The sequence below is a fragment of the Sinohyriopsis cumingii genome, chromosome 15 (assembly GCF_028554795.1).
Source record: "Sinohyriopsis cumingii isolate HCF-2022 chromosome 15, ASM2855479v2, whole genome shotgun sequence".
In the NCBI taxonomy this organism is placed as follows: Eukaryota; Metazoa; Mollusca; class Bivalvia; order Unionida; family Unionidae; genus Sinohyriopsis; species Sinohyriopsis cumingii.
Window position 1 is genome coordinate 75,324,508 of NC_142975.1, and position 23,689 is coordinate 75,348,196.

At 35.8% G+C, this 23,689-nt stretch overlaps 1 protein-coding gene across 4 annotated transcripts in view; it reads right to left on the reverse strand.

Annotated features, from left to right (window-relative positions):
* The window catches only part of LOC149782091 (tyrosine-protein phosphatase non-receptor type 11-like), a 134,350-nt gene that overhangs the window by 52,479 nt on the left and 58,182 nt on the right, over nucleotides 1-23,689 (reverse strand). For all 4 annotated transcript variants that reach the window (XM_089933526.1, XM_089933525.1, XM_089933524.1 and 1 more), the window contains exon 2: nucleotides 6,474-6,596. In XM_089933526.1, coding sequence (XP_089789652.1) covers nucleotides 6,474-6,596 — 123 coding nt within the window. The remainder of the gene's footprint in view (nucleotides 1-6,473; nucleotides 6,597-23,689) is intronic.

Genomic DNA, 23,689 nt, shown 5'->3' on the forward strand with positions numbered 1-23,689 from the left:
AGAAAATAGAATACTTTTAGATACATGTAAATCAATGACTACAGGAATAATATATACTGGTACATGCTTTTTAAAGCATTCAATATTTTCTTCTGTAACATATCTTACACGATATTGCAAGTTTTCACAACCGGAACAAAATAATTCTGAGTAACCAGATGGCACAAAAAAAGGACCTTAAAAAGGAAGATTACCGCTATATTTACTGAACTCAACTGCAATGCCATTATCTCTTTCTTGGATAAATCTGGACATAATTGTAATGATACTTCCTGAATTGGCAAGTTTTTGGTGGATAAATATTGGGCTAGGTGTGTCAGGAATAGATCCTCATAATGACTGGTGTAGTAAACAATATTTCATATTTCAACAATGAATGCACTTTTTATTTTTCATAATTTCCCTGTACATTATGGACGAAATTAAAAATGAAATCATTGTCTTTCCAGATCCTCAAACTATTGCTTGCATTGCTGTTAGTGATGACATATCAATGAACCATTGTGATATAAAGGATGTTACCATGATGTAATAAACAAACATGGGCTTGAGGGCAGTTAAAAACGTCCTCAACTTACTTTAGAGGTCTTTTCCTACCATGCAACGGAAAAGACAAGGACATTTCAATTGTTACCAAACTACAGTTCACACCCAACTGTGTACAGCATAAACCCAGATCTGGCATCAACAATTCTATTCTTACCACCTGCCTGGTAAGAATGATAAAGGAAAAAACATTTTAAAATTCAAATGTTTGTTCTTTTTTTTCCATGTAATAAATGGCCAACCTGCAATAAATCTGCCTAGCCCAAAAATGATTTTTAGTTGCCTGGGTTTGTTGGGTTATAAAATCGTCATCCCCTGTAGATATGTTGTCACAAATTACTTTGGCAATGTAGAATCTCAGTTGTTTACTTTGAAATCTTCAGTAGATCTGGCCTACATGCATAATTGTGAAACATCCACAATCAGAACAAAAACATAACCCTCACTTTTATTTCAAAACGTCTGATCATCTATAGCAACACCTGGAGTGAGGTTAGTATTACTGAGATTTTGGCATAATCTTACTGCTACTGTGCTACAGTGGAAAACTTGGTTGCATAAATGTCAAGTTTCAACCATACTTAAAGATTCTAATTATAATTTAAAATTGTGAAGTTGTGACTCCGAGTTCAAATTTTGTTCTCTCTCAGTTTCCTGCTTTTAGGGACTGGAGATCATAAAGCTCAAGTGTGAGACTCATTTTAGTCTGTACTGGGCAAGTGGGTTACCATATTAACCTCTGGTGCCATGCTTATGCATCAGGAGGCTGCAACCTACTTCTGAGATCTGTAGCATCAAGGTCATTTACGTGTGCGGTGTTACCAAAAAGTAGACAGATATAGCTCTACAATGATACAATAATCTGGACTATCTATTCACGTTACATAATACATATTTAAGAAAGCATTTTTTGAGACCCAATTTTTTGACACAGAAAAATTCGCCTGTTGTCAGAATTTGGTTTTGTGTCCAGATTTTAGATATTTGGCCTCAGATCTAAGAGAGACTGGACTGAACTACACACAGACAGGTGAACCTTTGCAAAACGTAGGATAGGTTGGCGGTTTGGAGAAAGAAGTGGCCAGGAAACAAAATGATGGGTCCAATAAGCAAAAAAAAAAAACAGAATTCCATGTTTTACCCTTGTGCACATGAATAAGCAAAAGAGCCAATGAAAAATAATATTTCTAACACAACTAGGCATTAAACTAAACGAAAATGTCTTGGAAGCAGATTTTTTGGGATATATTCAAAGGTAGCCCTCAAAATGTGTTTTCTACTAACAATTCAGGCGAAAATGACAAAAATCTCCTGGGTTTAATGAGTTAACCCAGTATGTTTTTTATGTATCTATATAACCCCTGTCTTGATTGTATGCATGTAAAAATCTATATAACCCCTTTCTTGATTGGATGTATGCAGAAAAGTTATTGACATGCTCATGTACTTCTAATGTACTAAAACTATAGAGTGTTGGGGCTAGTTCGTAATGCATGTGAAATTTTTTATATATTAAATGTATAGATACCACATTTGAGAGAATTCTGACACCAAAGTTACAATATCTAATACATCTGAAACTAACATGTTATCAAAAGTTCTGTCTAATCAGGACTGGCTTCACATATGGTTCCTGATGCAACAATTTTATGTTGTTTAAAATTCCCAACACACTATAAATATTTCTGTAACATGTCTGAAGCTTGTTTGAATGTGTTGGTTGCAAAATGTATTGTGTTAGAGATGGATATTTTACCAACTGGAAGCTAAATTTGTTATTAGAAGATAACCAGACTAATACATAACACCTGACCATGGAGATTTCTCACGATCAAAATTTGTGCGAGATGATCATACATTTTGTTATTACAAATATGCCATCATCTTGTATATCTTGGCCAGGACACAAAATGATGGGTCCCATAAGCAATCATAGTACATGAGACTTAAAAGGCACAGAACAATTTTACTAAATTTAGAGTATCAAGTGTCAAAACAAAGGCTGGGTCTCCATCAAAACATTCATATAATGTCAACATCTGGTTCAACTTTACTGATTATATACCTTGATATGTATGGAGCCTTACCTTCATCATAATAAGATTTTCCCAGCAACAAAGGACACTAGAGGTGTAACCATCAATACAAGAGAATAGACCCTAATGACTCGTGTGATAATACATTCTATTCATCAAGGAGGACAAACCTCGACGTGTCAAATTTCCCTTGCATAAATTTAACTAATCAAGTACATACAATTTGTAAATTCTGTATAGAAAGTACTATCAATCTTATGATGAAAATTTGTCGTAAACATCACTCAGGTACAGATGACATCTTCCTGTCATGTGCTAAAGGTTCTCAATGCTGATATGAAAGCCATTTGACTTAAATGTACAAGTTGTGATGATGTTCCTTTTCGTGTTTTCTTTCTTTTTTAAATTTATAAATGTAACTGACATTATACTGATAATGTTTTATATAAAACAAATAGTGACCACTTTTCTATGTCAAGGGTAGTCATTGAACCACATTTCATGTGTATAAAAAAAGACCGATTGGGGAAAAATATTGTCTTTTCAGGTTGGTTGACCATCGTTGTTTTTCATTACTTACCCAAGCACTTTTTTCCCCTCTGGTAAATACAAAAATAAAAAATACAAAAATAATCATATATATGTTTAAAAAAATTAATTAAACTTACCTGCCTACTCTAATGTTAAAACCTGTGCTATATGGAACACTCATATTTCTTTGGAGTGGGGGGTCTTGGATATCCCACCCATAGCAAATCTGACAGCTGAAACGGTTTTAGTGACTTCGACATTAAAAGTAACTTCTAATGCAGTAGAAATGAAATCTAAAGCATAACAAGATCTTTTAATCAGTCTAGATGTGAATCCATGTTTGCAAATTGTTTTACATGTCAGTTCATTAAGTTCTGATGTGAACAGCCTTTGATAAATATTCACCTTGTATGATAATGAAGATGTACATTGCAACAGGTGTTAATTGCTTTGAAATTGCAAGTGAACTAGTTCCTTGTTTCAAAAAGTCTGTTAGTGGACAATTCCATTCCAAATTTACAGATGGATCTCAAACAGCCAATACCTTTTTACCAAAGGCAGCATAAAGAAAAAAACATGAAAGAAAAAAAAATATACAGATTGAAATTATGCCCAGTAGAACTTTGTACAGTAAATGCAAAACAAAAGGCATCAAATAACAAGTTTGATGATAACAAGCAAATCCCTCCACCCCTTAAACCTGGATCTTTCAAGTGTCCCCAGAAAATCCCTCCACCCCTTAAACTTGGATCTTTCAAGTGTCCCCAGAACTTAGCAGCACAATTACTGATATCATGTGACTGTATGACCTCTGATGTCATTGACATGTAGGTTGCGAGAGTTGTGTAGTCATGTGACTAGGAATGCAAATGGCCAGATCCAGGTCAAAATTTCAGCAACGATGTACTTTCGTCCTGTCTGGCGCAGATTAAAGACGGAACAAATGCTATGATCTCAATTTCTGAGAAAATAAATCACATTCCTATCGATTTCATGCAGATATATCTCAATGAAAGGTCGTTCAAGTTTGCTGGGCCGGCTAGTAAGTGGCTACCCATGCCAACACCAAATGGTGTCGGCGAATTCCAACTTTTTGATAGGGATTAGACTCTGACCCTACACACCAACATAAATGACCAAAAATGGGGTGACAAGGGTCAGAGGAAACTTGGACTAATGAAACACCTATGTTTGTTTCAAATAAATTATGGAAAATAAATTTGTAAATTATAAGTTGTAAATGGTTATGATGCAGCTGTAAATTCATTTTTTCCAAGAGGACCAATTTTGTGATCTGATGGTTATTACATATAATCAAGCAACAATGGTCCATTTGTGAATCAATGGACTTTTCTGAAGTTTGCTTTAAGCCCAGTTCACGTACATATGAATCTCTTCTAACACATCAGAAGTTCTTAAATTGTACAGTATTGTAACTTTAAGTAAAATTCATGTTTTTCAGTTTTTATTTCTAAAAAACACCTGGCAATTTAAAACATTAAAACCTGGAAGAAATCGGGTTTAAATTTTTTTAAATTCTCTTTAAAAATGGAACATTTTTTTATAATAAGATACATATTTCACTAACAACTGCCTTTAAAACCAGTGTCTGTTCTGTTTTTACATGACAAAACAGCTATGATCTCACTTCTGCAGAAGGTAAAAATATCATAGGGTGTCAATATTCAAGAAATATATACCCAGAGAAAATAGGAGTAAATCCTACTTGGCATCTAGTTTAAAGCCCTCCACATTGGTTACAGGTAATGAGATATAAAGCTGTGAAATGTGTGTGTGTGTGTGATTTGGATTTGTAACGTAGCTTTAACAATTTTCAGTCATATCACTACAATGTCTGCAGTGTGGTAGTTTATAGTAATGTCTAGCACTGGGGCATCCTGCCGCAGACATGTAGCATCATGTCCCATCCAGTCAAATTATCCTGACACTAGACCGACCAGTCTTAACACCAACCTCTTAATGCTGAGCACCTAGCGAGGCAACTGTAAGTACCATTTTTTTAGTCTTTGGCATGACTGCCATGGTTTGAAACCCGTGACCTCCCACACCTGAGGCGGGCACTCTAACCACCAGGCCACCGGAGTGGTCTAAGATCTGTGAAATAAGGCTGTCTCATAGTATGCAACAGTGTAACAACTCCTACTTGGCTTCAGTTTAAAGCCCTCCTACTAAACAGGTGTAAATCAGTATTAAAAAAATGTTTTTAACATACAAAAGTAATTTAATTGGTGAAAATTGATAAAAACTATAAAAACAAAGTAAAAGATAAATCTTCAAAGTAAGAACAACAGAACCAATCATTTTTTTTTAGTTGCTGTTAACAACCAATTACTATACAATTCTTTACTACTTTAATGAAATATGCAGTATAACAACTACTTAGCCTCAGTTTAAAGCCCTCCTACTGGTAACAGAGATATGAAACTGACATGTAAGGTTGTTTCACATTATGTAACACTGAAACGACTGGTAATTAGCCTCAGTTTGCAGACTTTAAACAGGTAACAGAGATATGAAACTGACATGTAAGGTTGTTTCACATTATGTAACACTGAAAGGACTGGTAATTAACCTCAGTTTGCAGGTAACAGAGATAAGAAGCTACCAAATAAGGTTGTCACACATTAACTATGTAACATTGTGCAACTATTTGCACTTGGTTTCAGTTTACAGCCCTCCTGCTAAGCACAGCTGATTGACATGTCAGCAAGGCTCCTATCAAAGAATTCAAGTGCCAACAAAATTATCATATTGCATAAAAAGAAGAAAATTTATGCTAAAAATATAAATGAATACATTGTTTAAAAACAAGTTAGACAAAATGTGGTATCCTTAACATAACTATGCCTGCATCCATTGTGTGAGTGTGTGTGTGGGTGGGGTCATGTGGATCACAGTCACCATGATTTTGACCCTTCAGTTGACATGAATTTGCTTCTTTTCACCGTCTGGGGCAACAAATTTAAAATTTGGTGAAAGTAGTTTAAACATAACAGACCAGTATTCTATACACAGATTCAAGGGTACTGGTTCATATCATCAGATCAGAGCTTGGGTCAGTTGCCATGGTGCGTCCTTGGTCAAGGTACATTACTTCAATTTCCTACATACTATTGACCTCCCTGTCTTTTTGTGCCAGACAACACCAATACCAAAACATACTATATATATGGATTCATACAACTGCTCTTCGACAGTATCCTAAATGCAAATACTACACCAGACAGATATACCAAATAGGTGACATTTGTAGACAGGATTAAGGGGGGTGGGGGAGGAGAGAATTTTAAAAGATATGTCTATTATTTTTTGAGTTCTTACTTATTGCTGTGGTTTTACCTGACAGAAAGTGTAAAATCTCCTTTCACACTATGACTTGGTCTGGCAAGAAAACTCCCGTCAACTCCTCGCTCCTTCAGTAACCGCTCTGCCTCCTGGCCACTTATATTACCATGGAACCATCTGAAAAACACAAAAACATCAATTACTCAAATACTGAACATCACTCAAGACTGGCTCAATCAGTACCCATGTAAATCGTTCTCTTGCCTGGCATGCCAATAGCTGAAAATAATCTGTAAAAGTCCCTTCAAAAAGTTATTGATCTTAAATTGATGGGCAAAGTTCAGAATCTCTAAAACACATCCTTCAAAAGTTACTACTGGTAACCTGAAATTAGATATTGGGGGTAGGGGATGAAACTTTGTTATTTTAATCCATGAAAAGTAGAAAGTGTGATAAAAATTCTTACCTAATTACATGTACCTGGTACATGTATATGTCTCACATAATTTTCACTGTAGTTTTTCGAAAATAGCTTTGAAAATGAGGCTAGGAAGTCCTGAACAGGATAAGATCCTCATCCCACAAAGCAGAGATTCCAAAAAACATATATATATATACTCACTTGTAAGTCAAACTGCAAACTGCACAGACCCAATCACAGTATGAGCTGGCAGATCTGGGTCTATGCACTTTGGACCAGGTAAACAGCAGAACAAAACAAACCCTGATCTGATATTAATCACATTGAGTGAAACTTAATACTGACATAACCATTCAGGAGAAGTAGTGATAACAGATTTTCAAGATGGCCTCTGTGGTTATCATACTGTACGTCTGAGTGGCACTATTTTCTTTAGGACTATGTAGACATCATAAGAAGACCTTCAGTAAAACCGTGTTGTTACTGTACGACCATCCATTCAGAAGGAGTAGCAATAACATGATTTTCAAGATGGCTGCTGTGGTGGCCATACTGGATGTGCAAGTGGCACCATTATCATTTAGGACCACCTGTCATAGAATTGTATAAATTCTTTTATTTATTAAATACATGTTCTCGCATTTTGTTTTTTGTGTACAACGATACCTGAGGGTGATTTATGTATATTGTGTTGTATTTAAAAATAGTGAGTTCGGTTCATCATATGCCGCACGTGCGAAGTGCTCTCAATGGGAAGAACCGAATGTCTTCAGTGCACAGACTATATGTGTATAAATACCTCACCATAGGTAAAACTCTTTGCATTAAGGATAGTCTAGTCAGTCAGCAGTCTACTTTAAGGACTTGCACATCTTCAGCTGTAGAGGTATGTAAGTTTATTAGTTTCTTGTATATAAGTTATAACTATTGTACTACCACGTTTTTTTGGCATGTCCAGAGTGATCAGAGTGACCTGAGCGTTCAAAGTTATCGGAGTGATCAGGGTCGACATTGTGCAAGCTGTAAAGCCAACCACAGGAATTAACTGTAGCAGCTGTGAAGCCAAACTGTAGCAGCCGTGGAGCTGAAATAAAGTGTGCTGATGACGGAGTATATCTCCTTAAATATAATCTTTTAGACGTCGGCTAATTTTGGGGTTCGTAAAACCCATTGTATCTTTCAGGACTGTAAAGATGATTTGTATATCTGTCCCTTTTTGTTTGCATAATTTCATTATCTGAGTGAATTCATTTTACTACATGAGTAAAACTCGACACTGTTTACTAGCTGAGTAAACCATATCCATCTCTTCATTGTGAAATCACTGCAAACCATTCACCCCTTTGGCTTTGTATTCTGTAAAGTAATTTATTTGTATTTTTCATTATTTACTCTGTGCATTCTTATGTTAATCAATCCAATATCTGGATTATATATACAAGCACATATTCATAATTAATTGCCCATTCAAGTCATTCATTATTAAACATTGTATTTATATCATCGTCAAAAGTGTTCTGTTGTGAATATTGAAATCCCATCTGGTTATCTTGTTACACCAGCTAGGCACCGTAAGAAGTCTTCTGGTGAAACCCCATGTAGCAATATTTGGATTTTCATGATGGCTGCTGTGGCAACCACATTGGACATCAGATCAGCACCATTTTCATTTACCATCAACCAAATACTGTAATAAGTCTTTTAGTATTGATATGATCATCCAAAACTGAAGGAGTAGCAATAGAAAGATTTTCCAGGTGGCTACTGTGACTGCCCTTATTGGACACAAGATTAGCACCATTTTCACTCAGGACCAAGTAGACACTGCAAGTCGTCTCTTAGTGAAAACCTAACGTTGATATGACCATCCATTCACGAAAAGTAGCAATAACAAGATGTTAGCCATACTGAAAGCCTGCACAGTGCCATTTTTATTTCAGACAAAACAAACTATGGGATAAATATGCATGTAAAGTTCCATGGCAATCCTCCATTTAGCTTAGGAGGAATAGTAATAACAAACTTGTGCCAAATGGCTGACAAGAGACCATCCAATAATTTCACCTGGTCTTGGACCAGTAGAATTAAAAAATGTCACCTTGGGTTGCAGAGTTATCTCCCTTTACATTATGGCATAACTTCATTATAATTTTATATTCTTCAGCAGGAACATCCAAAATTGTGGAGAGAGTATCACAGCATTTCACATCAAATCCATATGATGATTCAGAAGTTTAAATTTGACTCAATAAATATTATATGGGGTTATCTCCCTTTACATACTGACATAACTTAATTATAATTTTAAATTCTGCAGCATTAACACTGTGAAAAAGACTCATGGCATTTCACAACAAATCCATATGATGATTCAAACATTTAAATTTTACTCAATAAATATTATATTTATGGAAGTACATGTAATAGGCAGACTGTACCCACAACAAAAAATGCCTCCAACTGCAAACAATGTGAAAATAATTTATCTTATTTGGAAACATACAGTACAGTCATTATCAGTTGTTAATTCAATTTTTTTATGCAGATATCATAATTATGTAATTTTTTAAATAATAAATATTTCTGATTTGTTTAATTAAATACTCATGATTGTTGTATTTACTAAAGTTTTTTTTTCTTTCAAACTGCACTTGTGATCACCATTTTATGGATTTTAGCAAATTATGAATCTAACTACATATATGCCAAACATATATTTATATAATTAACTGCAGGTCTTGTATTTAATATTACTCAAGTACCACTGACTGGCTGGCTATCTGGCTGGCTGGGTGGATGGTTGAATAAAAATGGGATGGGAAGGGTCAGAGGAAGCTCAGATTAAGACTTAAGCTGGGGTTCACCCATCTGAATATATGCATGAGTCAGGGTATGGGTATCCGATACATGATCGGCAAAATAACAGCTCATCTCTCCGATTTGTAGATAAAAGGTTGCAACTTACCAATAGTGGGTTTGAAGTTCTTAAGTTTGTGTGTGGAGCTTCAATTCTGCATATTTTGCCAAGTGTTATAAACATGCCTATTTACATAATATTTAAATCAGTATATGGACACTTTCATTCATAAACAGGCAATTGCAGGGTAGCTCTGGCTGCTTCATGTGTCCCTTCACAACCCTTAATACCAATGTAACTAGGCAGCCAACAGTACAAAATACTTTTCCCAGATTGTATCAGGAAACTGTGTTTCTGTTAAATCTGAGATTTAAGATCCTGCAAGGTTTTCAATGTGGAAAACAATCTGAAATGAACTATTTTTGTTTAGAGGTTTCAGTGTAGTTCAAAGCTTCAGATATGACCATAATTATTGCAGTAAAAATTGAGGCTGCACTGAGTAAGTGGCTCTAGATGGTGCCATATGGTGTTGTAATGGCAGCTCCATCATCATGTACAAAATCTTTCCTTATAAAATTTTAATTTGGAAAACTGAAGCCTGCAATAAAAGGGACAAGAATGCAATGTCAGTGTCAGTTACTCTTCTATTCTATAAAACAATCAAGATATATTTCTTTTGTCTTCTTTCTGCATTCCATTTACACACTAGCATGCAATTGAAAATCTATTTTAGTCTGTAAAATAATCCATGGTAAAGCAGTTTTCATTTTAAAATTATATCTTAAAAAGAAAATATTTTACACAAACAGGTGAAATTTCAGCAGTACAAACTTCCTCTGACAATTTTGCATGCAAAATGTGTGCTGAAATTCAAGTTCTCAATGATGTAAAAGATGCACCATGTATAAATTTACATCAATTACTTTCTGCTCCTGTATGAGTAAACCAATCTCCCTTTTTCTCTCTCTCTTTCTCTGCCTCTCTCTCTCTCTCTCTCAGCAACACAAAGTACCTACTTTTAAGAAGAAAACTTTAACATAATTAAAATTATAGAGACAAACCAACAATTATAATGAGTCAGAAAATGCATGGTCATGACAATGACATAATATTACCATGAATTTGCATAATTATATTTTTTTTTAAAAACTAACTGGATAAAAAGAAAAGGAATTTTGCTTTTATCTTAGGATTTTTGCAATAGATAGATAAATTACAAAAAGAAAAATGCAAAAGCGGGAAAAATGGAAATTACATGGAAAGATAGTGAGGGTGGGAGATTGGAAACAGAACTGATTTAATCACTCTCTTTTGCATTACTGAGTTAACGTTATATACCACATTATGTATCATTCAATCATAATGCAACAAAACTCCATCCTGCATATCAAATTATAATACCAATTCAACAGTATTCAGGTCAATAATTTATCCCTTTTCATCTACACATAGTACAAACTCACCTTTATAGTACATCTTTTGCACTCTATTTAATAAAAAAAGTGTTAAACATTGCCCCTCTCTGGTTACAATGACATATCCATCAACTCATTATGCTTATGCCCACAAATAGACAGTGTGATATATGATATAAGGTGTCATCATGTGTTGTGTATTGAGCAGCAGAGAGGGTGAACAGACCACTTAGGGGAATGGTCACCCTTGTGTTTTACCAAAAAAAAATAGTGACCACTCATAGAGGTCAATTACCACGTCTACGATTATTGTTTGTCCCAAACAGAACCGTAGACGCCCCTCTCTGCTGCTATCAATATTGGGAATCATCATCTGAATCATGGGAATCTTCATCTGTTTCATCTTCATCTGAATCTTCGGAATTTGTTCTATGTTTCAAGTAATATTCAAGTTCTGATGGTGGTTTTTCTATTTTGGGATTTATGTTTTTTCTTTTTCTGTAATAGTTCATCAAACTTCGATATTGATCTCCACCGCAATTTTTGCAAATCTGATATAATCCTCTAACGCCGTTGTTACATCCAACACATCTTCGTGGACCAGCATGAGGGTTTTTCTTTATAAGATAATTATGTTTCTTGCAATATTCTCCACGGCACCTTTTGTTGCATTTATCTGTTGTTCCTTGACGCAGCCACGCACAGTTGTTCATTATATTAATGATATCTATTTAATTAAATTTAATTTTATCATCACCCCTGTTACCCAAATATTTTATCAATACCCACACGATATCTTGTTCTTGGATCATGTAAATTTATTGTTATAAATCCATGTGGGGTAGCTTGCGCTCGTGAGAAGAAATTTTTGAATTTAATTATATCCATGTCACCACCACACCAGGTTTGATGAATATTTCGCAACGTGTGTGTGTCTACGCCATTAAACACAACTAAAATGTTGCAGTTGTCTCTGATCACTTTTGGTATTTGTGTATATCGTTGAGTAACATAGATCACGTCTGTATTTTTGTGTCTGCCGCGAGAAAATATCCTGGCTGGATTTGATTGTTTATCTAGCATCACATCGTCGTATACAACTAAATTATTAATAAATCCGTCTATGGAATCTACGGATGGTGCTTCATCAATATCGGTTACAAACTCTATAACATCATTATCTTCGTCCAGTAATCGCGCGTTTTCATTGAAATCTTTAAGTACATCATAACATCGTTGATCATCAACGGATGGTGCTACTAAATACAACTTATCCCATTTCAACCATCTCATTATCAGATTAAGTAATAATTGCGTCTTACCCGATCCAGATGGTCCTATGATAATCATTCTGATGGAGTTCGGTAGCGCAGGATGATGCTTAACTGGCTCTCGTTGCCGAGTTGCTGAGAAATCAATTATATCCATATATATTATAACATGAATTTATATTGTTTACGCTGTAAAGTTAAAACTCCAACTGTTGATTTAGCCACGGTTATAACAAAAAATAAAAAAATAGCATACGGTGGAAAATGTTCTGTATGCGGTAGAAAGAAATTTTCGTTTTTACCTAATAAGCGGGGTGGTGATATTGCTAATTTGATGTCAAAGTTTCCAGGTGCTCCATGGGCTAAATACAGCGGGGAAAAACATCTACCAGGATATAATTATTGCGGTCCTGGTACCAGACTTGATATCAGGCTCGATAATCAAGATCAACCAAAACCAGGCGAGGAACCAATAAACGCTACTGATCGAGCTTGTCATGCTCATGATGTAGCTTATAAAAGTAAAAATCTACAAGATAGGCATATTGCAGATGTAAAATTAATTCATTCATTAAATTCTATAAAAAATAAAAATATTAGAGAATCATTAGCTAATTGGTTAGTAAGATCCTCGATGAAAGGTAAATTAGCGATTGGGGCTGGTAATTAATAATGGAATCAATTTATTATTCACCGAGAGGATACTGGAGAGGCAAAGCAGCAATTGGTAAACTCGCTGATGCAGCATCGGTTAAACATTCTACTGCTAAAACGTGGTTATCTAAACAAGCAATATGGCAAATTTATCTACCACGTCCTAAACAAATTCAGTACTCGTATTTCGATGTCAGTGTTCCTAATGAAGTTCATCAAGCTGATATTCTGTTTTTACCGCATGATACTGTGCGTGGAAAAACGTACAAGTACGCGCCAACCGTAGTTGATGTTGCAAGTAGATATAAAGAAGCAGAGCCGCTATCGGCGAAAACATCATCTGAAGTAGCCGATGCGTTTGAACGAATTTATCAACGAGGACTTGGACCACAAGGTGGTCTGCGATGGCCACAGCTACTACAGGTTGATCCTGGCAAGGAATTTCTTGGTCCAGTATCATCGTTGATGAAACAACATAATACCAAAATACGACGAGGTCATACTGCAATTCATCGTGATCAAGCAATTGTTGAGCGATTTAATCGAACACTTGCTGAACGGTTATTTGGATATCAATACGCGAGGGAATTTATTCAGGATAAAAGATCTCGTGAATGGGTTGCAAGATTACCAAACGTGATAGCTGCATTAAATAATGAGATCACACGAACAACCAACATGAAACCCATTAGCGCGGTCACAAAAAAAAATATACCAACACAACGAAAAGATGCTGGAAAACAAAAAATATTAGGTGATGTCACAGTCAGATATTTATATGAGCCTGGTGAACTTGAAGGTGGTAAAGCGAGAGCGACTGATCCTATTTGGAGTGTTACCACACACAAAATATCTACCGTGACAAGATCCACTGGAAGAAATGTAGGCGTTTCCAGACCTGCAATCTACAGATTAGATTCTGCTGCTCCTCAACGTGGATTTACATGTGAACAACTACAAATAATTCCCGCGGATACACAACTACCACCGCGATCACTCCGGTGATTTCGATCACTTAACTAGCACTAGCGCCTCTACGTCGATTACACTCAAGACAGGTTAACATGGTATTTTCTCGTGTATGACCGCGACTATTATCTTTTCTATCTACGGTAAATTGTCTTGAATCATTACTCGAATATCGCCATAACATTATACAATTACAACTGATGCAATGATTGTTCTGCTGCTGTTTTAACTCAATAATAAATTCAACATCAAGATCAAAGTCACGTTTATTTTTTTTATCAGATTGTTTGTATCCGATTAATTTTTTTCTTATTATATTATCATCGATGATGTTAAATTTATCAACGATTTCAGGAATTATAATTCTACGTAATTGAGATATATTTCTGACCCTCGATACCGCTAAATAAACTAAATTTGACCACTCGATGCGATCGTCTACAATCCAGACTCGTGTATCAGAAATAGTTAATCCCTGAGACGAGTGGATCGTCATAGCGTATCCCAACACCCATGGAGATTTGTCAGCGCGTAATGCATCTTCGACCACACTGATATCAACGGCGACAATATCATTTAATACGAGATTTTGCTTCTCAGTCTGTCCTGGAATATCAACATTAATATTCTGTTTTCGTGTATCTGATGGTCTATAACACAACGGTACGGGTAATTCTGAATATTGTTCTTTATGTAGCTGAAATAACTGCTGCTGTAAAGCGTCTCTGATTATTTTTCTACTTGCTACGATCAAATCGGTGGGTCTCCATGAGTTCAAAAAATCACTCATTGATGTCTCTGAGATCACTCCACGTAATATTTCACACTGAATTTTGTTTGATTGTAATCTGATTAATTTTTTAAACTCCTTCAAATTTGCATCAAGAGCTCTATGATCATCATCTATTTCTTCGTAATAATCAACGAAATTTTTTAACCAATCATGTGGAGATGGTCCAACAAAGGGCGGAGGTTGACCATGATCGCCACACATTATTATGGCGGTATTTTTCGTCAACAACCAATCAAGAAACATTTTTAATGTATCCAATGACACCGTGCATATCTCGTCCCAAATAATTATTTTAGGTATATATTTTTCTCCCATCCGTTCAGGAGTCCATGTATCCCCGCGCCATCGGAAGAAACTATGATACGTACACGATTGTACTTGCCGCTGTTTCATCTCACGTGCAAGTCTATGTGTGGGTGTCAGCACGATTATATCTGAATTTCTAAAAACATTAATCGTTCGAGTTGTTTTGCCGCATCCACCAGGTCCATTGAGATATACTGTCTTATATCTGGTTATTGGATCACTCAACGATGGTGCTTTCGACATTTCTGATATTTTATTACCCTCACGATAAAAATCTCTCACTGGAACATCTGCTGATTCTACATAATTGTGTAATAGTTCCTTTTTTATTCTCCACGAACCCCATCGTTCATCATTACTTGTAAATTTCATAACAGGTTCTAAATATTTACTTGAAATATAAAACGAGTCCGTTGCGACTCTGACTGCGGCCTCAGGAAATCTATTAATCATCGATAATAAATTTATAGAAACATAAGCCAACATGGAAGATCTTAGATGAGTATATTGCGGGGATACGTCATTTATGTAACTAACGATCGTACCTAATTTTGTTCCGTCGGATAAATAAACACTCTCTCGATTTACAAATGTATTTTTCGCCGTTGTATCAGCGATTATAAAATCGTACTCGGCATCATCTAAAATTAATCGTGCGTGATGTCTTTTATAATCATATGCACCACCTTGAGTAAATTTACCTATAATTTTTCTACCGAGATCTTTTGCGGTTTTGAGTTTATTAGGAATATCGTCCTTAAACTCGCTAATAACTTCAGAATCTGACATGGGCAACCAAACTTTGGTCTGTGCATGATATGATATAATTGCCTCACTGACCACCAACGATGTCAGTATCATACAATCTAGCATATATCGCAACAAAACTATAGGTGCCCAACGTTTTTCACAAAAATGTCTGCCAAACCAAACATAACAAATCTTGTGAAGATTTTCGTTAAACTCGAATGATTCAATACAGGCGAATCCAGTCAGATCAAAATCAGGTAATGGTCCATTAATTGCCACTCGCGTCATCTCGTTTGTTGGGTGACCAAATCTTTCAAAGTACGTAGAACAATCTCCATATCCCAGAAAACTTCCTGGATAACATGCAACCATATCAACCGAAATAACATCATTGTAATTGTATTTGGTATTCCATAATCCGCCATGTCCATATTCGACGCAACTTGCGCGTACGTCCTCGAGTGAATCAAATTGTGTTGGTTTCCATGAATTTCGTTCTCTGGCGAAATGAGCCGCAACAGATGGAACGGTAAAACAATTAGTTAGTAATTTGTCAGTATTTTCCACGTGCTTGCACTGTAAAAACGTCGCAAGATTTTTCATCTCGTCATGGAGGGATTCTGTGCGATATATTTCACCGTTTGGTTTGACAAACTGATCAAATTCACCCTCCTCATTACTTTTGAATAACCATACCGATACAGGATCGGTTTTACTTATTTCGTTGATAAAATCAAACATACTCATATCTGCCACAGATAATTCTGTGGGGTAAAATCTAACAGTTCGATCACGTGGAAATATTGTTACTGCGTTAGTCCATGCGTGCGCGTTATGATCGATAATATTTATTGGAGCTCCTTTCGATTTATATTTCGACTGGTACAGTACTTCTCCCGTTATTGTCGCCACAGTTATTGGAAATTTTAATATTTTTCCTAACTCAGCAACATCTTTTATTGTAGCACCAGTATCCTTAACTGAATCAGCCCACGAGTTTATTTTTTCACGCCTTAAATCAGTTAATCCATTTCCACGCATCGCGTTTGTAAAGTGTTCTATTACTCGTTCAGCTACACAATTTAACCTTGAAAATTTCATCGGCGCTAGTTTATCAACGTTGGGTTTTTTATTTATCTCATAGATTCCATAAATAACCGCTGTTACAGGATATGCTCGCTCATAATACGGTTTATCAATACCAGTCAATAGACCCGGTCTGGAATTTTTACTTAATATGATAGTTTTATTATTACCAAGGACAGGATCATATTTGTCACGGATAATCCAACTACCTGTTTCTGTTAATACAATAAATTTTACTCTGAAGAAATATTTTTGATTGCCCTCGTATTCAGCGATGTAGTTAATGATAGTTGCCGCTCGCTTGTCGTTCATTGTGGCGTCCGTGACAGTGTTGCGTATAATCTTGAACGTTGACCATGTATGAGATGCACCATCCGTGTAAAATTCCTTCTTGGCGTCGTGAATTTTCGAGATCAAACTTTTATTTTTCGGATCAACCAGATCTCGTACTGGCAAGTCAGAAGATAATCTGTCAAGGTTGAATTTATACTTAACAGGCCTAGTTTGGGATAATCTCTCAAACTCGTTCATATAATTAAAACAAATATTTAAATAAAGAAAATTATATATATATACAATGTCCCAATGTAGATGGTTGATGATCGGCTCAGTAAATCGATGCAACAAATCCTGTAGAAAGGAATTTTGTTGGATGCACTCACAAAACATACGACGAGGAAGTCTAGGACCAATACCATGTCTACGGTGTGGTATTGGAGTGCAAGGAAAGACAGAATTATGTGGAAAGTGTGGCGGGAAACGGTTCAGAGAGCTTAAAAGATATTATGACAAAAAAAATAGCGGTGAAAACGCTATAAAATCCGTGAAGGATTATATATCAAGATTTCAGACAAACAATGATTTAAACATATAATATTATTATAATGGAGCAAAATATATTTGTCCCACATCCTGTCATAACAAACTATGAATCAAATATTAATGGTATCATCAGACACCGCAAGTTGAAGAGACCAGTTGGTTGTATTAATAATGTTGGTTATCTTAGATTTACAGTTGGGAAGAAACATTATTTGTGTCATAGATTTACGTATGAATGTTTCTTCGGAGTGATCAATGATGGTCTTGTTATTGATCATATTGACGGGGACACTCAAAACAATAATTTATCCAATTTACAAGCTATCTCTCACAGCGAGAATAATACACGCGGTAATACAGGAAGATGTAAGACAATCGGAAAGAGGGCAGTAATTTCTACAAACATAGAAACCGGTAAAGAAATTATGTTTCGTTCGATGCGTTCAGCTGCGACATATTTTGATATTCACTCGCGTTCAGTACAAAGAGTGGCAGATAATATAACCAGATCTGCTCTCTCGAAAAAATATAAGCAGAAAATTACATTTCAGTATCAATAACTATCATCACCACATTATTAACTATCATCACCACATTATTAACTATCATCACCACATTGAATTAATTTTTTTAATTTATGTCACAGAGGTCCTCCATACACTACTGAATTTTTGATTTAAGGGGAGATTACTTTGTAATATATAGTTTTCTTCGTAGATGGTTGGTTTTTTATGATCGTAATTAGTCAGTTTAACTAATTACATCGTATAGTGCCGACGAACCTAACTCATTAGACTCATAAGTATTATTTATGGTTTTTAAATATTTCCCCATCATACAACACATGATAATATTATTGATCCGTAGGAAGCTGTGTGTGAAACAGAAACCGTTACTCATTGTAATTGACCTGCAGTTGTGTGTTCACTGAACTTACAATTCTGGAAAGTTCTTTGACTGGTGCATTAATGCTACTGTTATTATTGATTTTCGGTCTGCTTAGGAAACTAGCTACAAATACAGAAACTATTATTCAGAAACTGTTATAAATACAGAAACTATTATTCAGAAACTGTTATAAATACAGAAACCGCTACAAATACAGAAACTGTTAAATACAGAAACCGTTATTATTCAGAAACCGCTGTTTACTGTAAATATTGGTTCCTTAGCTATATAGCTAGCTATATATTAACTTCCGAAACATATGTTCGTAACAATGTTTGATAGCTCGATCAGTATGGTATTGGACTGTGACGCTCGCGGTCCAGGATCGAATCCCCATGGCTGACAATTTGTCGGTGGTGCGCATAATTGCGATTTTTATAATAGTGGGGGGGAACCGCAAGAACCCCTCCGCTCAGCAAATTCACAAACCACAATATTGACTTGTGGTTGATACATATTTTCGTATCACCCACTGGATTAATTATTGTGGGTGTGATTTTGCTGAGCGTATATGTTTGTACTGTCCTTAGTTAGTGCCGTTTCATTCATAATCTGAGCTCGCTAATACACTCGATAGGGGCTCTCTTCATTCATTGTATATAACCATTTCATTGTATATAACCATTTCATTGTATATATGTTACATGTATGTCCGATAAACTTGGTAGATTGCGGTGGCAAGCTACGAGTTTAATGAGGACTGTGCTGTCCTTGTGCTGTCCTTAGTTAGTGCCGTTTCATTCATAATCTGAGCTCGCTAATACACTCAATAGGGGCTCTTCATTCATTGTATATATGTTATATGTATATCCTCTAAGCTTGGTAGATTGCCGTGGCAAGCTACAAGTTTAATGAGGACTGTGCTGTCCTTAGTTAGTTATATGTTATATGTATATCCTCTAAACTTGGTAGATTGCGGTGGCAAGCTACGAGTTTAATGAGGGTTGTGCTGTCCTCCCTCTTGGGCCTCTAGACCGTTGTTTGGCGGGTTAGGGGCTCTCGTAGAGGGAATATTTGCCTAATGAACTTGGTAGATTGCGGTGGCAAGCTACGAGTTCTTGGCTGTGCTGTCCCTGAAACATCCCGACGAACTCGCTAATACACTCGATAGGTGTTCTAGGGATATTTTTTTTATTTTAAAGATTTATATATTATATAATGAACCATGAAAATATCAATGATGTAATTGTCGCTATTAAAAAATTAAAAAAAGATGGAATTAATATATCTGATGAACTTAATCCTGAAAAAATAGTTTCTGACTTTGAGATTTTACAAGAACGTAAAACCATGGGGACACACACACTATCATCTGAATACAGGCTCATGAAACGGATTCAATCGGCAATGTTTCAGTCGCTAGCTACCGTAGAAGATGATCATGTGAAGGAGTTCGTTCCTCTTTCTACCGCCGTAGAAAGAATTAAGTCGTTATTATCCCACGAGTATGAGGCAAAGAAAACGATTAGTACTCGCATAAGACTATTAAGAAAAATTATGTCAGAGAGTAACCCCGTTACTGATGAAACGATCCAAGGTAACTTCGTTACTGATGAAACGATCCAAGGTAACTTCGTTACTGGTGATAATGAAAATGAAAGTTTTGGTAACTGGGGTCCAAGTCAACGCTGACCACGTGTATTGGTAGTCAAAATCAAGAAAGTTCTAACCTTGTCAAATTTGTTCCTAATAAATTTTATTTATTAATAATATTATTTATTATAAATTTTATTTTTACTGAGGATTTATTTTTTTTTACTAAAATCAAGAAAAATGCACGAACTACTTGATTTTGACGGGGTAGTTGGTAGTCAAAATCAAAGAAAAATGCACAAATTACTTGATTTCTGACGGGGTAGTTGGTAGTCAAAATCAGGAAAATTGAGCAATTTCGTTGTATTTTAGTAAAAAAAAATAAAAATCTCAGTAAAAATAATATTATTAATAAATAAAATTAATTTATAATAAATAAAATTTGTTAGGAACATTTTGACAAGGTTAAAACTTTCTTGATTTTGACGGGGTAGTTGGTAGTCAAAATCAAGTAGTTCGTGCATTTTTATGTTTCTGACGGGGTAGTTGGTAGTCAAAATCAAGTAGTTCGTGCATTTTTATGTTTCTGAGGGGGTAGTTGGTAGTCAAAATCAAGTAATTTGTACAATTTCAGTAAAAATCAGGAAAATTAATAAATATTATTTTTTTTTGTGATAGAAATTTTAATTTTACTTTCATCGACTAGCTTTTTTAGTTGCCTGGGCCGATTAATTTGTACCAAACACAAATTTGTGCTAGTAATAATAAAATATTTTTTTAAGTTGATCGAATTTGATTCTGAAGATCTACGACAAAAGTCCTTAGACAGAAATCCTTAAGACGGAAGTCTTTACGACGGAAGTCCTTACGACTTTACATACAGATTTATTACAAGCTCTTCTTCACGTATGTCAATCAAGCGATTAAGGTGGTCTGTGAGTTTAAAATTGATTCGTGTTAACATATTATTGTGACACCGCAAATACACGGGATTAGTTGGTTCTTGCACGATTAAATTTCCAGGGGGAACTTGTGGTGTGAACGTGTATAGGATGTATCCTTGTTGAGCCTGATTTGATCTTCCGAGATCTATTTGATAGCTGCCATCGATTACGTCACAAACCAGATTGACCGCGACCGTCGGTGTTATATTAACGATCCGCGGGGATACGTGCCTTCCACCGCCGTGTGGATCATTATCATATCTGAGAACAGTTGAAGGCGGAATTAATTTTCTCCATGCATCGAGTATTTTAGGAAAAAACTCATCAATGACATCACTGAAAGATTTTCTTAACTCGGTTACACTATACCCGGGAAATTTATAATTTGGTACATCGGCTTCTTTTATTTTATATTTTTCTAACCATGCCTTTGCATCAGAATTTTTATGTGATTTTAAAAGACTAACCATCGCCTGAACTATTCGGTTATTAAAATATTCCATGTCTGATATAAACCGATTTAATCTTTCCACACGCGTGATGATTTTTTCACGCGATGACGCTGATATGTCAAAAATATGTTCGTTAAAATATTGATTTAGTTGATCTAGTTGTTTTTTACACTCTTGATTGATTTCCTGAAAATATGCAATAATATCACTCCGATCAAACCTCACATATCCCCCTTCCTCCGGATTTGTAAAAGACCATGTCTCAATATCTTCGCGAAAGTAAAACTCGCCAAGCATCGATTTACTTTTTAAAATACTTAGTAACACCTCGTATGATGGATAAATTTGATGATAAAATTGTCTATCCGTGACATAATCAGACTTTTTCGGTTCTGGTGGTATCGGTGTTATCGGTGGTGATATTTCAGGCCATCCTAGCACGGATCTGATTGAAGATTGATAAATATCAACGGCATAATCAGGCGAGTTTATTTCAACCGTCGAGGACAACGTCGGCTCATGAACGTTTATTGATATTTTTGATTCCTTTCCCGTTATTGATTTTATTCTACGCGCAAATTCCTCACCGATCTCTTCAATCTGGTAACTGCCGGTTGGTATTCCAACAACAACCCAGTCAGGTGTTCCATTGGGTTTGTTCTTGTTAGTAAATACGAGCGAATTATTTGCTGGTGTACCATTAAATGATTTTGATCTGATATTTGGCCAGCTGTAATATACTCGTAATTGTGCTAGTGCTATTTCTTTTACTGGAATTGCAATAGGAAAATTAACACTAAATTCAGGATTAGTTGAACTTACCGAGATCATCGTTATCTTTGGCGGAGTTGTGTTGGTCACGATCTGCTGGAGTAATTCTGTCATTATTGATACTTGTATCTTTAATACCTTCATCGTATATTTTGGTCATCATTGAAAATTCGAAATCAGATATAATTCCATCACTGAGACTCGCTGATAACAACGAGGATAATTTCGAGTATGCTACCGTCGCTGTATGTAATTTTATTTTGTAATCGGATAATTTTTCGTTCGTACAAGTACATATTTTTTTTGTGATGATACCAAGCACACCTGCAATAGTTGTTGCTGCTGAAATACAGATAGTTACAGCTACTGGTGCCATCGTTGTCAACGCTGATAATATTACACCGGTTCCAGCAACAACAGCGGATACTGAATAAACAATCACATCAACGATAACCAATCGTCGTCGATATTTTTTTACTTTTACTGTATATTGATCGACTTGATCTTTTAGCGCCGCCTGCCATTCACGCGCTTGATTGTATCTGTATTGTGCACCGTCCATATATATTTTTATGCCGTAACCAATTGAGGTGTTTCAGCTACAAATTCCAAACACCACCAGAAGGATGTTGCGGTTAATTTCTTATCAGCTGCTTCCAGAATAAATATTTCTTCGGTTCCGATATTTAATACAACAGATACAACCCCGGAAAACCTGTCTGTGGAATGACGCCATGGAAACGTTGTAAATATTTCAAATTTTGCAGCACTGAACACAGACAACCTGTACACGCCAGTGTTTGTTGCGGTATATTTGATGGTATTATTTTGTTTTGACCATGTTGCAAATCCCGATGATACCGTGCATACGATGTTTGTAATATGCCCGGGAGTTATTCCAGCTGGAATTTTAATCAAATTGGTTTTACTGACAATCTCAGGAATTCCTGCTACGACGTCTTGCTGTGTTTGTTTGATCGTGTCTAGGTTATTTTTGATATCAACGAGTTTCATGTCAATGGCGCGTGGAGTACCGAAGAATTTATCTATAGATTCATCGGTTTTTTGAAAATTTCTTCGAAATCTTCCAAAAGCGCCCACGTGAACATCATATTCGGCCCGTAACGTGGATAATTTACCGTCTACGGTGCCATAGTTGACGTCGACGTATTTTTTTGTTGCTGCGTCTTCGTCAGATGTTGGATCTCTTAAAACTACTATTTTGTTCCCGTTCATGCTAAGTTCACCCATCATTGTGTCACCGGTGTTTCTCACGCG